This window comes from Orcinus orca, chromosome 3, assembly GCF_937001465.1.
Source record: "Orcinus orca chromosome 3, mOrcOrc1.1, whole genome shotgun sequence".
In the NCBI taxonomy this organism is placed as follows: Eukaryota; Metazoa; Chordata; class Mammalia; order Artiodactyla; family Delphinidae; genus Orcinus; species Orcinus orca.
The window spans coordinates 133,431,997-133,448,399 of NC_064561.1; the positions used below are offsets into that span (position 1 = coordinate 133,431,997).

The window sequence follows — 16,403 nt, forward strand, 5'->3', positions numbered from 1 at the left end:
CAAGGCAAGGGGGCATGATGAGATTAATCCTGATGGTCCAGAGGCCAGCAGTGTAGAGGTGAGTGGGGATGCTGAGGGAAGTGGGAGTAGGGCTCTTGCTAGGCATGCACAGATTTCTGGGACTCCCACCTAACTCAGGTCCTCTATCATCTGGCCTCCAGCTCCTTTCTAATCTCATAATCATTTTCCCCTTCCCTCCCTTTAGCCAGAGTAGCTCCTTGCTGTTTCTCAAATACTGCATGCCTGCTGCTACCCCGTTGCCTCTGCACTTGCCATTCCCACTGTCTGATCTGCTCTTTCCCAAGATATGTTTGGCATGCTCCTTCACTTTATTCAAGTTTCTGTTCAAATATCACCTTATTATAGAGGATGTTCCTGACCATCCTAAATAGTTTATATAATTCTCTCTGTCCTCTGATGACTTTCTGTCCTCTTACTGCTTTATTTTTCTTCTTGACATTTCTTACTACCTGATTGATTATTTATTTATATAATGAATGAATGACTTTTTTCTACCTCTTCCCACCAAAATGTAAGCTCCATGATAGAGCCAGAACTTTGTTTTTTTCACTTTTGTATTCCTACCACCTAGAACAGTACCTGCCATGTGATAGGCACTCAAAACATACTTGGTGAATGAATAGACAAAGTTAGAAGCACCCCTCAGGGGACTTCCCTGGTGGTCCAGTGGTTAAGACTCTGTGCTCCCAATGCAGGGACCCTGGGTTCGATCCCTGGTCAGGGAGCTAAGATCCCACATACAGCAACTAAGCCCACGTGCCGCAACTAGAGAGCCTGCACGCTGCAGTGAAGACCCAGCACAGCCAAAATTAATTAATTAATTTTAAAAAAACAAGAAGAAGCAACACTCAGAGGATAAGGGAATTATAGTGGCTAAGAGTCCAGTCTCCAAAGATAGTTGAGTGAATTTGTTACTTAGCTTTGCTCAGTGTAGGTTTCTCATCTGCCAAGTAGACCTGATAGTAGTACTTACTTCATAGAGCTATTAAGATTAAATGAGATAATGAGTGTAAACATTTTACAGAGTACCTAACTCTGGATTTTCTTCCAGGGCCTTTCCGTTCTTGAAATTAGAGATTTTATTTACTTACCAAGTTTCTGACTTTGTTTTTCTCCAGCAACCTGAGTTTTTTGCTGAGGACCTTTCGACATCTTCTGCCCATAGTCCAGCATCACATGACTTTAGTGCTCTCCCCTTTCTGGGCAGTACTCTAGACACTTATCAAAACTTCTTATACAAGCCCTCTCTTCTGCATGTGCCCTCTTTTCTTCAGGAGCCTTGCTCAGTTTGCTATTACTTTGTTAATCTTGATGGTAAAGTAATTCATGATCAGGTATTAGAGTTTGTTACTGGCGTATTATATTATTCCTGTCAATATTTGCATTTAATTTAGGGACTAATATCCTAAAAGTAAAGCAAACAGTGGTGAAAATAATGTGAAGTGACTAGGTCTGCTTTTTTTTTCTTTTTGCGGTACGCGGGCCTCTCACCGTTGTGGCCCCTCCCGTTGCGGAGCACAGGCTCCGGACGCTCAGGCTTAGCGGCCATGGCTCACGGGCCCAGCCGCTCCGCGGCATGTGGGATCTTCCCGGACCGGGGCACGAACCCGCGTTCCCTGTATCGGCAGGTGGACTCTCAACCACTGCGCCACCAGGGAAGCCCTAGGTCTGCTTTTTTGTTTTTTGCATTCTTTAGCTCATTTCATGTAGGTGGCTGCCAACTTCATCTGTAAGTTAGAACAACTCTGATTATGTCTTATTTTTCTTTCCAAGCATGTGGTACTTAGCATGAATTTCCCTAAACAGAATCATAGAGGTTTAGATTCAAAGGGATCTTAGAGATTATCTGGACCAGAGGTTTTTAGCTTTTTTTTTCTTTTTAAATCGGCAAAATTCTTTTCTCAAATGAAATGTTATGTGGAAACTTAATATATAGATTAATAAAAACACAGCTGATTCCTAATCCCAGGAATCCAAGCCATGTAGGTCTACCTTTGTTGTCTGGGGCAGTCCCCTAAGGGCACTTCCATGGAACCCTTAGGGCTCCCTAGAGTGCTGTTTTAAAACCACTAATTTACACCAACCCTTTCATTTTTCCAGCCGAGGAAATACGCTCAGAGAGTTTATGTTTTATCCAGTGTTACAGGGTAAATTAGTTGGGTTAAGAACAGTCCTCACATGTGCCATTCTTAGGAAAACACTATTAGACAAGGATGGAAGTTCTTATTTCTGATGTAGATAACTTACTATCTCATTTCTTTTAATCAGCAAATTTTATTTGCTGTATATACTACATATGAGACATTTTCTATGGGTGTAACTGATACCAAGAAACCCTTTCTTTAAGAGAGCAAATAGTATGGTTGGGAAAATAAAACATGCAGTTGGAAAGTTATACCAAATTTAAATACAGATTCAAGACCTGAGATGTAGCAAAGCATAATAGAATTAATTAAAAATAAATGATACCAATAATAAGCTCTGTTGGAGATCAGAGGAGGCTGATGCTACTGCAGCTGGACTCAAAAAAAGTTTTAAAGAGGAGCTATGACTGAGCTAAGTAGGACTTGGCTAAGTAAATAGATGTAAGGCTATATAATACTGTAAATAAGAGCAGAGCTTTGTGGGAATACCAGTGCCTTCACTTACCTCTATATAATGATGGGCAGGTTCTTAACCTCTGAACCTATTACTTCATCTACAAAATGGGGATGTATGGGACATATATGAATTAAGGATATATATACTGGTGTAACACAAAACTTTAAATGGGAGTAGTTTATCACAATAGTTTATTTCTCCCTTATGTGTGTCTAGATTGGACAGCTTTCCATGGGGTCAGTCAGGGACCCATGTTCTTTCTCTTTTGGCTTCCACCTTTCCTAGGTCTTTTCTCAGAGAGAGTAGAGAATTCCACTGGAGAGGTTCTCGGGGGGTGGGCCTGAAAGTGGTATATGCTCTGCCTATTTTCTATTGGCCAAAACTCAGTTACAAAGCTATACCTAAACGCATAGGAGTCAGTTAAGTTGTGTGCACAATTTGGAAAGGAAATAAGTCTTAGTGAACATACAAGAGGTCTCTGCTACCTCACATCGTTATTGGGAAGATTAGAGGAAATAATGTATGTGTTATGCTTAGTACAGGGCATAGCATGTAAAGGTATTTAAACATCCTTTTTAAAGAATAGGAAAATTTATATAATGTTTTGCTGAGTATAGATAATTCACTAAATTTCTATTAACATGTGTTTTAACCTCCTTTTTGGAGAGGTATCAGTTTATTTTTGACTCCTGGTAATAATACTAATTAATATTTTAAATGATTCTTCTTGGTAAATTCTTTGTTTCTTTTTCTTTTAGCATGGTGTTATTGCTACAGAAGATGAAGAATATTTTATTGAACCATTAAAGAATACCACAGAGGACTCCAAACTTTTTAGTTATGAAAATGGCCATCCTCATGTTATTTACAAAAAGTCTACCCTTCAACAACGGCATCTATATGATCACTCTCATTGTGGGGTTTCGGGTGAGTGTGGGACTTTTAGAAAGTATAGTCTTGTATTGCCACTTTCTTCTGGCACGTAAGGTAAGATTAATAATAAAAGTAAACAGGAATTTGAGTAATTAGAATGATAATGTCCAGAGTCCTCTTAAAATATGTCACCTATTGATAGTTTTAAGTCAATTTTGGAAGCTCTTAAGAAGTCCGTAAAATACAAACCTGTGTAAAATTTGATATTTTTTTCTTAGAAGGGGAAACCTTATTTTATCCAGGTAATAGTTACAGCTTTCATGCACAGGTGTTCCATAGTACTCTGTGCTGTTTGGTTTGCCTGATATTTTTATGCTAGTGGTAGGAATCTAAACATTTGAATAAGACTTGAAGAGTCTTAAAGGTAGTATTTAAGATAGTGTTAGTTAGAGTACTATAGAAATACATAATAGGGACAACAAACCTAGCCTTTAGTGGTCAAAGAAGACTTCAGGGAGGAAGTGACTTTTAAGCTGAGGGAGTAATGGGTAGAGTGTTCCATATAAAGGGAATAGCATTTACAAAGATTCTGAAACAAAAGAGAGAATGTCACATTCCAGGAACTGACAGTTCATATAACTGGATATTAGAGAAGGGGTGAGATTCATAGTGGTTGGGGGGGAGTGGTCATGAGAGGTGAAACTGGAGAGATAAAAAGTGGCCAAATCACAAAGGGCTTGTAAACCACTTCGAGGAGTTTACCTTCAGTATACTGGAATCCTACTGAAAGGTTTTATGCAGTAGAAATCACAAGATCAGATTTGGGTTTTAAAAAGATTACTCTGGCAACCATATGGAGACTGATTTAGAGAAGAGAAAGACTAGGGTAGGGAGTTAGGAGGCTGTTTAGTCTAAAGATTAGAAAGCTTAGAGAAATAGAGGATATAGCATAGCATAGTAGAAGGAACATGGGCTTTGGCATACTTGTGGACAAATTATCCAACCTCTCTGAGTACTCCTTGCAGCACACATTAGTTACTCAGTACAATGGTAGCTATCATTATTATTGGGATGACTTTTTCTAGCATTTAAAGAGCCACTATATTAAAAAAAAAAAAAGGAGTAGATTTATTCCATGTAGTTCTAGTAGCTGGAACTAGGAGCAGAATATTTCAGAAGGAGATTTCAGCTCAATACAGAGAAGAGTTCACCAACAAGTAAATTTAATAAAAAATAGAATGGGTTCAACAGGTAGATTTGTAAAAATGGAATGGGTTGCCTTGTGAATTAGTGAATGCATCACGCTCTTGTTTCTTCTCTGTATCCTTATAGGCTCTTTTACTTCTGCTTCAAGTACAATTGTTCTTTGGAGTTCTCATTCTCCATACTCTCTTCTTGAGTCATCTCTGAGGCTTTTAATTATGAGAGGTTCTTGTTGGTCAAGAATAATTGGTACTAGAAAAAGGTCACTTGAAGTGAATCTAGTTGAGGCATGAAATACAGTGTCATGGTAAATAATGAAAAAAGGTTTGATTTGTCTTTGAAATGAATAAAGAAGCTAAACATTATGGAAATAGTTTATCTTATATTTAACAAAATTTAGGCTATAAGTACAACTTTATATAAATTTTTTTAAAACTAGGATTCATATATTTAGCTGTTTATTGTTATATAATTTTCCCACCATTTTTTCCATAACATGATGTTTAAAGATCACCTTTTGCAAAAATATTTAAAGATTTCATCATGTTCTGAAAGGTATCTCTTAACTGTTTGAGATTCAGGTTATCCTCTTTTGAAGTGCCTATTTCGTTACTAACTGGTATTTACCAGGCAGAGCCTTATTTTTCAATGGTTTAGGCATGAATCAGGCAGTTCTCCAAATCTACTTTTATTGCCATCATAGACCACTGTAATGACTTTCTATCTAGTCTTCCTATCTCCAGGTTTGTCCTTTTCTGTCTTTAGTCAAGTCTATCTCCTAATTCTGGCTTACACACCTTCACTGGCTTCCCAATAGTGGGATTATAGTAGTAGCTCCCTAAATTCCATGGGAATGTCACTAGATGTTATTGGGGAAAAAATCACTTTATGTTTAATAAGTTTGAGAAATGTCTGGTTAAGAACTACCTTAATTGTGATACTAGCTCAACAACGTCGTTCAAGTGAGATATGCTGTTATAGGCATACACATTGCCAGTTAATCTGTTCATCAGGAACTCAAGTTTATATCAGAATATAAGATATGAAAACCCTCTTGACAGTGGGTATTTTTATCTCATATTCAAATATGAATTTTCCCATTCTAATTAGATTTAAGCTATTGATTAAAAATTTTTTATGAAAGTAATATCTGTTCTTTGTAGAAATTTTAGAAAATACAGGATAAAAAGAAAAATAAAAAAGAAAATGAAAGTTGCTCTTTTACCACCCAGAGATAACTGAATGTTCTTATAGTCTATTCATATAGATATTATTTTGTCTTTATACCTGCATTATCTACTTATGTATTTATTAAATAAATATTAATTTAGCATGCATATGCAAGACTATTCTCAGTGCTGGGATGCAGCAACAAATAAAGCAGGAAAACTCCTTACTCCAAGGGATCTTATATTCTAGTGAGGAGAGACAGTTAACTAAATAAGCATTTAAACAAAACATAAATACATGGCCAACCGTCAAGAAGTAGTAAGTGAGTAGTGAAAAATAAACCAGATCAGGGACTTCCCTGGTTGTCGAGTGGTTAAGAATCCGCCTTCCAATGCAGGGGATGCAGGTTCGATCCGTGGTCAGGGAACTAAGGTCCCACATGCCACGGGGCGCTAAGTCCTCGGGCCGCAGCTACTGAGCCTGTGCGCTCTAGAGCCTGCACGCCGCAGTGAAAGATCCCTCATGCTGCAACGAAGATCCCGCATGTCGCAACTAAGACCCGATGCAGCCAAATAAATACATAAATATTAAAAAAAGAAATAAAAATAAACCAGATCAATGAGATAATTTTGCATGGCTGTATATATTAAAGATATTTTGAGATTGATCAAAAACTCAAAATTATATTTCAGATGACAGAGATCTAGGTACTTGGCCTTGGGGGAAAAGTTCTTTATTGTATATGTTTGTGGAGGAATGTTTTCTTTAACATTCAATACTCAATCCAAAATTAAACTGAGCAAAGCACATGTAATGAGTATCATTTGAACTACTAATCTCTATTTTGAAACAAAATAAAACAAGTCAGTTGTGTATTTTATTTTAGACTAAAAGAGATATTCATTACAGATCATTGAACTTAACATTAAGCAGTCAGTTGACAATTATAAAACATAGATATTGTTTTGTAATGATCTAATCATGTGGGAAAGATTTTAATCTTTAGAATGAAACTAAAGATGTTACCTTTTTAGATTTTATTCATTCAGTGTGCATGTGTGTATATTACATATATTTATCAGACTACAAATCTTTTGAGTATAACGATTGTATCATTTCACTTATGAATGTCCATCAAAGACACTGTATATATATATTTCTGATGGAGCAATAGCCAAGCAAACTAACAATTAAAAAGCTAAAAAGTTGAAAATTGTGAATATGATGATAACAGCAGCTACCTTATACTAAATCCTATCAAATGAGAAACACTATTGCTAAGTGTTTCTGTTGCCCAATCATGGTCTAATTCTTTATACAATACTTTAAATAAAAATAAGGAGAAATTGAATGAGAGTGAAAATTATCAAAATAATGGAAATTCTATCCTGTATTTAGACATTTAAGCTGTCCAGCCAGAGGAAGGAGAAGACTAGGCATGATTTGAATACATGAGTGGTTTCATGATCACAGAAAACTGAGCAAGAGAAATTGGAGTAATGTTAATGCAGAAAAGATTTGGCTGTCTCATAACGATATTACCACAAACCCAATGGCTTAAGCAATACACTTTTATTATCTCACATTTTCTGTGGACCAGGAATCTGTGTATGTATAGGTTATTTATTTAACCTCAGCCAGGGCTGGGTTCTTATCCAGAGTCTTTACTGGGGAAGAATTCACTTCCTCACACCCATGGTTGTTGGCAGCATTCAGTTCCTTGCTGTCATAGGACTGAAAACTAGTTTCTGGCTGGTTGTTTGCCAGAGGCCACCTCTGGAATGTACAATGTACAATTCACCAACTTGGTTGTTTCCTTCCTCTAAGTCAGCAAGGGAATGACTTTAGTAAGATGCTACAATATTATGTAACATAGGTATGTAGTCATATACATGTAATCATATACATCCCATCATCTTTCCTGTCTTCTGTTGGTTGGAAGCAAGTCACAGGTCCGGCTCATACTCAAGGGAGGAGATGAGGACACAGGAGGTTATGGGAGCCACCTTAAGAGTCTGTCTGCCACAGTGGTCATAGGGGAATACTCACTGGCTGTCTTGGGGATATGCTATTGAATTAAGAAGTAGTATATTTCTGCCTCTCTTCACCTTTAGGAATAAAGACACTCATTTAATTTATATGAGTTTCAAAAGTATTTGACTGATGCTTCTCATGGTCATTTCCATCTCTTATTTCTTAAAATTTATAACTTCTCTCAAAGTAATTTTTAAAAGGGAAAGGCTGAAGAAAAACAGTATAGTGCCACTTTCTGTCAAGTAGATTATGTAGATTACTCTAACTTTTCGTAACTAAATTTTTCAGTAAGTGGTGGTTAGAAAGATTTCCTGTTCAATATAAGGATATGAAAGTGAGGTATACAGAGGACCTGTACTTGCTCAAGTTTATTAAATGAAGATGAATATAAATGAGGCAAGTGTTTACAAATGCCATAGTACTAAAAGGTTTCCTCTATGCTGAAGGACCAAGTATCTAGAAATCAAAGGATAAAGCTGCAATCCACACTGAAATGTGGTTTAAAGTGAGTTATGTCGGAATCATTGTCTTTCAACTCTCAGTCTAATGCCATTGACCTCTAGGTTATGGAAGAGGAATACTTTGGGTACTTTGTCAGGATAAATATTTGTAGAATACAAAATTAAATGAAAAAGATAATTCACAGCCTTTTAGATTTGAGATTTCTAGAACAGTATAGAATTGCTCTATTAAGATAGTTTAATAAAAGCATCTTACTTTAAAATAAATGCTCAAAAAGCATTTTAGGAATAGATTTTTGCAACATTAATATTCTTCATCAGAACTGTCTTAGGCTGTTTAGAAAGTCAATGCTTTAGTTGCTTTTTAAACAACTTTAAATGATTTTTTTAAGTACATATTCTAAATTTAAAAGTATTATGACATAATCACTCACTGGAAAAATATGAAATGATTATTTGAAGATTCCTTTTTTAAAGTAAACTATTAGATATATTTTGTTTTGTTTTCATGAGCAGTTGAATGTTATTAATTTTTTCAGGTAATATGATTATTTTGAAAAATTTGAAGTTTAATTTTTTCACTACTGCATTTCCTCATCCCCTTCCCTCACTTTGAAAAATCTTAGTGTGTTAGAGAATTTATGAGAAGTATGTCTACATGAAAACTCCATGAATAAATACGTTTAATTAGTGAACCTATGTGAACTAGATAATTGTTTTTATTGTAGACCTCCTAAGAAGTGGCAAACCTTGGTGGTTGAATGACACATCTGCTTTTCCTTCTTCACTACCAATTAATGGCATACATATCCACCAGAGACAGAAGAGATCAGTAAGCATTGAGCGGTTTGTGGAGACATTAGTAGTGGCAGACAAAATGATGGTGGGCTACCATGGCCGCAAAGACATTGAACATTACATTTTGAGTGTGATGAATATTGTAAGTTTGATCCCTCTATATAATTTTTAACTTAATAGTTTGTTATGGTTTTTGACTAAGGTCATGGATTTTTATTGTGAAATAATGATTTTGAGAATTAACTCATCAAAAGTTAGAAAGAATCGATCTATTACTTTTTCAGTTCCATAGAAAATAAATTTAAAGGTGACCTTATTGTTCATTTAGATCAGCTCACCCTCTTAATTAATTACTATGTTGTAATTCACCTTTAGGAGACAATTTTTCTTGAAGTAGACTTGTATAACAAATCTTTTACCAAGGCATCTTGAGGGTAGAGTTCTAAGTGGTATGGGATAAAAGAATCTTTTTATATAAGCAGTGGTTAAATGGATGAAAAATTGTTTTACCACTTTAAAAATAAAATCAAACAATCACCTTATGATTTTTGTCTGACTTTGTGTCTTTTCTTATTTTCTGGAGGTCAGGTTGCCAAACTTTACCGTGATTCCAGCCTAGGAAACGTTGTGAATATTATAGTGGCCCGTTTAATTGTTCTCACAGAAGATCAGGTAAGAATGAGTTAGTTTATAAATCTAAAGCTCTTAACAGACAGACTGTAGAATTATGTATTAAAGAATAATATATTTTATTATTGTTCCTCTTAGAAAGTTCTAGTTGACTATGTCTTTCAGCTCTAAGCATTTAATATTTTAAGCAAATTTGAAAGAGTTTACAAGAATATACCTCTTATGTCATGTTAAAGCTATATGTATGTGTGTTAGCTATATGTTTCAGTATAAAGATGAGCATTTGCATGGCAGACCTTATAAAGTGGTTTTGGTTGGTTTTGTAGGCTGATAATCACATATATTCACATTATCATTAAAGCTGGAACTGGAAAGAATGTCTGTTCAATAATACACTAAATTAATTCTAGGTCAAATATTACAGAGATAAAAATTGGCAAGAGGTTATTCCTAGAAACCACTACTTCTAATTATAGTCCCACTTTAGCCTTCAAAAGTTTTAACAACTGACCTTAGTAATTTGTTTGGAACATTTCTGGTATGCATGTTGTATTGCAGCCAAACTTGGAGATAAACCACCATGCAGACAAGTCCCTCGATAGCTTCTGTAAATGGCAGAAATCCATTCTCTCCCACCAAAGTGATGGAAACACCATTCCAGAAAATGGGATTGCCCACCACGATAATGCAGTTCTTATTACTAGGTATGGTTTGTTGCAAGTATTTTACCTTTGATTATTGTGTTTGATATTGTAACTATATTTGGTTCTATCTAAAGCCTCATTCAGGTAATGAGTACAGAGAAAGCAAAATGGTAATTTATTATTCACCACTGAGAAAGAATATACTGCAGTATTGTTGTGTTTGCATTAAATGAACCAAATAAGAGAAAAGATTTAGAGTTTACTTAGAAGTTTAATATATATCTTTTCTTCTCCTAAGGTCTATTCATAAATTTTAACTGGAAGCACATATATGTTTTGTTAATTGAACAAAATACATGCTAAAAGCAAGATTGAAAAGTATGAGAAAAATCTGTTTTAAACATAAAAATGGGTCATCACTCTTGCTTATAAAATATATTAATTAGTCTTACCTCCAAATTGTTAAAAGGGAGGAGGACATCGGTGGTTACTCAGTTTACTTAGATGAATGTTTATTTAATTTAAAATATTTTAATTAAGAGGTATAAAGAAGCATATTTACTATACTATATGTTGAATAGCTTTTCTCTCAGGCAAAATTATTACTTGATGATAACCCAGTGAATTCATATATTTCTTTCCTGTTTTATAAAACTGTATTCAGATCCATTTTCTCCTTACTCTCCAACAAAAATTCTGTGAAGTAGATATTCTTATTATTTTTCCCATGTAAGAAATGAGGAGACCAGTTCAAAATATTTAAGTGAAAGAGCAGGGCTCAAGCCCTGGTGATCCTGTCTTCTTTGATTATACTTTGCTGTCTGTCTTAATTTTTTAATACTCTAACCATGGTTGGTTAGAACCATGCTTAAATCATTTAAAGATGCTTCTCTTTTGATCTCTTATTAGTATTTAAAAATGAAAACAAGTAATAACAAATAAACAAATGAGCAAAATGGAAGCGTCATTCTATCTTGGCTAAGTGGATTATTTCTTTTAATTTGCAAGGCAGTATTTAACATATGCGTCATCTGTGGTGTGCCCATTGACTCCACATTAGACTCTGTGGAGGGGGAGTATAAAGTATACAGGATCAGAATATTGAGACCCAGTAAGATAATGTGAATTTAGCTTTTTGAAAAATGTTCCTGTTAACTGAGTTGTAGAGTTAAAGTTTCTGAGTTCATTTATTTTTTTACAGTTACACTTATTTTAATTGACTTCATCTACCTCACATTGTAAACCAAAAAACTTTGATTATGATATACTTGCTGAATAAAACCAACATTTTAAGGTTCTATATTCATATGTGTTGACACGTCAGTCTGATAAATTCTGCAATTCCTCAGGTCTTGTGGTCTGGAATGGTTTCCAAATATATTTGAGGAGTTAAAAATATACTAGGAATTGTGCAAATATAGAAACTTTTGTGTAAAAATATATATGATATGATTAGTTTCAATGAAATTACTAGAGGAAAATATCTGTTATATATGTTTAACAGAATGATCACAGATATTTGCATTGGCATCTGTACTTATATTTATAAAACCCTACCTCTCCGCAAAAAAGGCAATGCCCAGTGGGCTCTTGATGCTTCACATTTTTATTATTGTGTCTGCATTGGATTTTTAACATTTGTTTTTAAACCAATTTATTTATTTATTTGGCTGCCCTGCACTGTGCTGCGCAGTTTGCGGGATCTTAGTTCCCTGACCAGGGGTTGAACCCAGGCCCCCCTGCAGTGAAAGTGCCAAGTCCTAACCACTGGACTACCAGGGAATTCCCGGCTTTTTAACTTTTGCATCAAATGACAGGAGTTATACTAAGAGTGCACATTTATAAGTATTTGAGTAGGGAAATACATCTGGGCGGTTAGCCACCCTTTCTTTGTACTGGCTACAACATTCAGCTGTCTGACTTGTTATTCTGAATTGGCCCAGATATTTTTCTGATCCTCTGCAGAGCTCTTCTTTGCTTCTGTAAGCTACTTTGAGTGCCTGTTTGATGTCTGAGATTTGAACACAAAATTTTCTTTTGAAACTTTTCTCCTGATGTTCAGATAGCACTAGAAATCATCTCAGGATTTAAAGAACAGTACTACAAAAAATTCATACCTCATATCATTTTAGATTAGTTATGTAATGGAGGTTAGAAAAATGCCCTTTGGGACAGTGTAGAATGCCTTTTTGAATTGTTATTGAAGTCTCAAATTAACTTTTAGCTTACTTAAAAGTCTACAGTTATCTTTGAATTATTAGGGCCACAGAGTGACTTACCTAAATGAGATGACTATCTGAGTATTATCTCTAATATTTAAGTTTTTATTGGTTGGGGGTTTTACCAGTTCTTGACTCTCCCTTATATATTTTGGATTTGTGAAATTGAACATATGTTTAAATCACAGTTCTACTTTCAGTAAAAATAATTATGAGCATTCCATAGATAATTCTATATTAACTTTGAAAATTGCTTCATGTAACTCACTTATTAACATGTTCAGGGTTGTGACTCCACCATTTAGAGGTAAGATCATGATTTATGTTTGCTCAAAATGTCAGCTCACTAGGGAGAATATATAATGTGTTTATCAAGAATTCCAGAGAAAAATTGATGGATATGTTTATCTCTACTAGGCCAAATTTTGTCCTAGGGATTTAAATGTTTTAAGCAGAAAACCATTTGGAACCTAGTTAATTAGGTAATCATAGTTACTTTTGGAAAAAAATATAAAAACTCAAAATGTTATCTCCTCTTAGCAAATGATATTTTATTGTTTTATTTTATTGATATAATTTTAAAACAAACTGCTGTACAAAGATATCAGATCACCATAACTAGACAGAAAGAAAATTTAAAAATAAAATTTTATTGTTTTATCTGGTATCAAAAGTATTGAATTAAGACCAAAGAGCATATTAAAAATGATTAATATATACATATATTTTTAAATTTTTATATACATTTATGTTTATTTTTATGTGTAAGTATATATGTATGTATAATATATAGTGAAATCTGTTAATATATCAGTTAGCTTTATCTAACCTTTTTTTAAAAAACTGAGACTGGGAATTCCCTGGTGGCCCAGTGGTTAGGACTCTGTGCTTTCACTGTGAGGGCCTGGGTTCAGTCTCTGGCCAGGGAACTAAGATCCCACAAGCCGTGAGGCGCAGACAAAAAAATTAAAATTAAAACCAAAAAAAACCCTGAGGTATAATTGACAAACAAAATTATGTATATTTAAAGTGTACAGTGTGATGATTTGATGTACATATACATTGTGAGCTGATTGCTGTAATCAAGTTAATTAACATATCCATCTCATAGTTATCTTTTTTTTTTCCTTTTTTGGATGAGAATGCTTATACTCTCTTAACAAATTTCAAGTATACATATAATATTATGTGTAGTCACCATGCTGTACCTTAGATCCTCAGAATTTATTCATTTTATAGCTAAAAGTTTGTGCCCTTTGACTAATATCTCCCCATTTACTCTACCCCCCACCCCCACCCCCAACTCTGGGCAACTCCCATTCTATCCTTGGTTTCTATGAGTTCAACATTTTTTTTTTTTTTAAAGAGTCCACATGTAACTGAGATCAAACAGTATTTGTCTTTCTCTATCTGGCTTGTTTCACATAGCAAAATGCCCTCCAGGTTCATCCACATTGTCACAGATGACAAGATTTCTTTCTTTTTTATGACTGACTAATATTCCAGTGTGTGTGTGTGTGTGTGTGTGTGTGTGTGTGTGTGTGTGTGTGTATGCATTTCACCTTTTCTTTATCTGTTCATCTGTTAATGGTCACTTAGGTTGTCTCCGTATCTTGACTATTGTAAATAATGCCCCAGTGAATGTGGAGTACAGATACCTCTTCAAGATACTAATTTACTAATTTCACTTCCTTTGGGTATATTCCCAGAAGTGGGATTGCTGGGTCATATAGTAGTTCTATTTAAAATTTTTAGGGAACCTCTATACTGTCTTCCATAATGGCTGTACCAATTTACATTCCCACCAACAGTGTACAAGCGTTCCCTTTTCTTCATATCCTCAATATATTTGTCATCTCTTATCTTTTTGATAATAGACATCCTAATAGGTTTGAGGTGATATCTCATTGTGGTTTTGATTTGCATTTCCCTGATGATTGGTGATGTTGAGCACCTTTTCATGTGCCTGTTGGCCATTTTTGTTACCTCTGGAAAAATGTCTGTTTAAATCCTTTGCCCATTTTTAAATTGGAATTTTTGTTGTTGTTGTTCTTGGGTTGTATAATTTTTATATATTTTAGGTATTAATCCCTTATCAAATATATGGTTTGCACATATTTTCTCCCATTTCTTACACTGCCTTTTCATTTTGTTGATTGTTTCCTATACCATGCAGGAGCTTTTCAGTTTGATGTAGTCCCACTTGTTTATATTTGTTTTGTTGCCTGTGCTTTTGGTGTCATATTTAAAAAATCATTGCTTAGGCCAATGTCAAGGAGATTTTCATCTATGCTTTGTTCTAGGAGATTTAGTTTCAGGTCCTACATTTAAGTTTTTAATCAATTTGAGTTTATTTTTGTGAGTTGTGTGAGATAGGGGTCTGATTTCATTTTTTTTGGCATATGGATATCCAGTTTTCCCAATATCATCTATTTCAGAGACTATCCTTTCCCCCCATTGTATGTTCTTGATGCCCTTGTCAAAGATTAGTTGGTCATATATGCATGGGTTTATTTTTGGGCTGTTGATTCTGTTCCACTGGTTTATATATCTGATTTTATGCCAGTACCATACTATTTTGATTACTTTAGCTTTAAAATATAGTTTGACATCAGGATGTGTGATGACACCAGCTCTGTTCTTCTTTCTCAAGATTGCTTTGTCTATTTGAGATCTTTAGTGGTTCCATATGAATTTTAAGATTTTTTTTCTATTTCTGTGAAAAATGTCATTGGAATTTTAATAGGAATTTCATTGCATCTGTAGATTGCTTTGGGTAGTATGGATATTTTAACAACATTAATTCTTCTAGTCCAAGAACAAGCAGTAGCTTTCCATTTAGGTGTTTTGTCTTCAATTTTTTTCATCAATATCTTATAGTTTCCAGTATAGATCTTTCACCTCCTTGGTTAAATTTATTCCTAAGTATTTAATTGTTTTTGATGCTATTGTAAATGGGATTGCTTTTAGATAACTCATTGTTAGTGTATCAAAATGCAGCTGATTTTTGCATGTTGATTTTGTATGCTACAACTATAGTAAATTCATTTATTAGTTCTAACAGTTTTTTGGTAGTGTTGTTAGGTTTTTTGTATATAAGATTATGTCATCTGCAAACAGAGAATTTTACTTCTTCCTTTCTAATTTGGATACATTTTGTTTCCTTTTCTTGCCTAATTGCTCTGGCTAGGACTTCCAGTACTATATTGAATAAAAGTGGAAAGAGTGGGCATCCTTGTCTTCTTCTTAATCTTAGAGGAAAAGTTTTTAGACTTTCAACATTGAGTATAATGTTAGCTGTGGGCTCGTCATATATGGCCTTTGTTTTGTTGAGGTGTATTCCATCTATTCCTAATTTGTTGAGAGTTTTTATTATGAACAGCTGTTGAGTTTTGTCAAATACTTTTTCTACAGCTATTAAGATGACCATATGATTTTTATCCTTTATTCTATTCATGTGGTGTATCAGATTTTTTGATTTGTGAATGTAGAACCATCCTTGCATCCTAGGGATGAATCCTGCTTCATTGTGTATGATCCTTTCAAAACTCTGCTGCATTTGGTTTGCTAGTATTTTGTTTAGGACTTTTGCATCTATGTTCACCAGGGATATTGGCCTGTAATTTTGTTTCTTGTAGTATCCTTATTTGGCTTTGGTATCGGAGTAATGCTGGCCTCTTAAAATGACTTTGGAAATGTTCGTTTCTCTTCAATATTTGGGAAGAGTTTAAGAAGGATTGGTATTATTC

General features: G+C 34.5%; 1 protein-coding gene across 1 annotated transcript in view; it reads left to right on the top strand.

Moving 5' to 3' along the window:
- Positions 1-16,403, top strand: part of ADAMTS6 (ADAM metallopeptidase with thrombospondin type 1 motif 6) — a 266,593-nt gene that overhangs the window by 9,282 nt on the left and 240,908 nt on the right. Inside the window, exons 3-6 of the mRNA XM_004270746.3 lie at positions 3,381-3,549; positions 9,092-9,303; positions 9,750-9,833; positions 10,350-10,495. Coding sequence (XP_004270794.1) covers positions 3,381-3,549; positions 9,092-9,303; positions 9,750-9,833; positions 10,350-10,495 — 611 coding nt within the window. The remainder of the gene's footprint in view (positions 1-3,380; positions 3,550-9,091; positions 9,304-9,749; positions 9,834-10,349; positions 10,496-16,403) is intronic.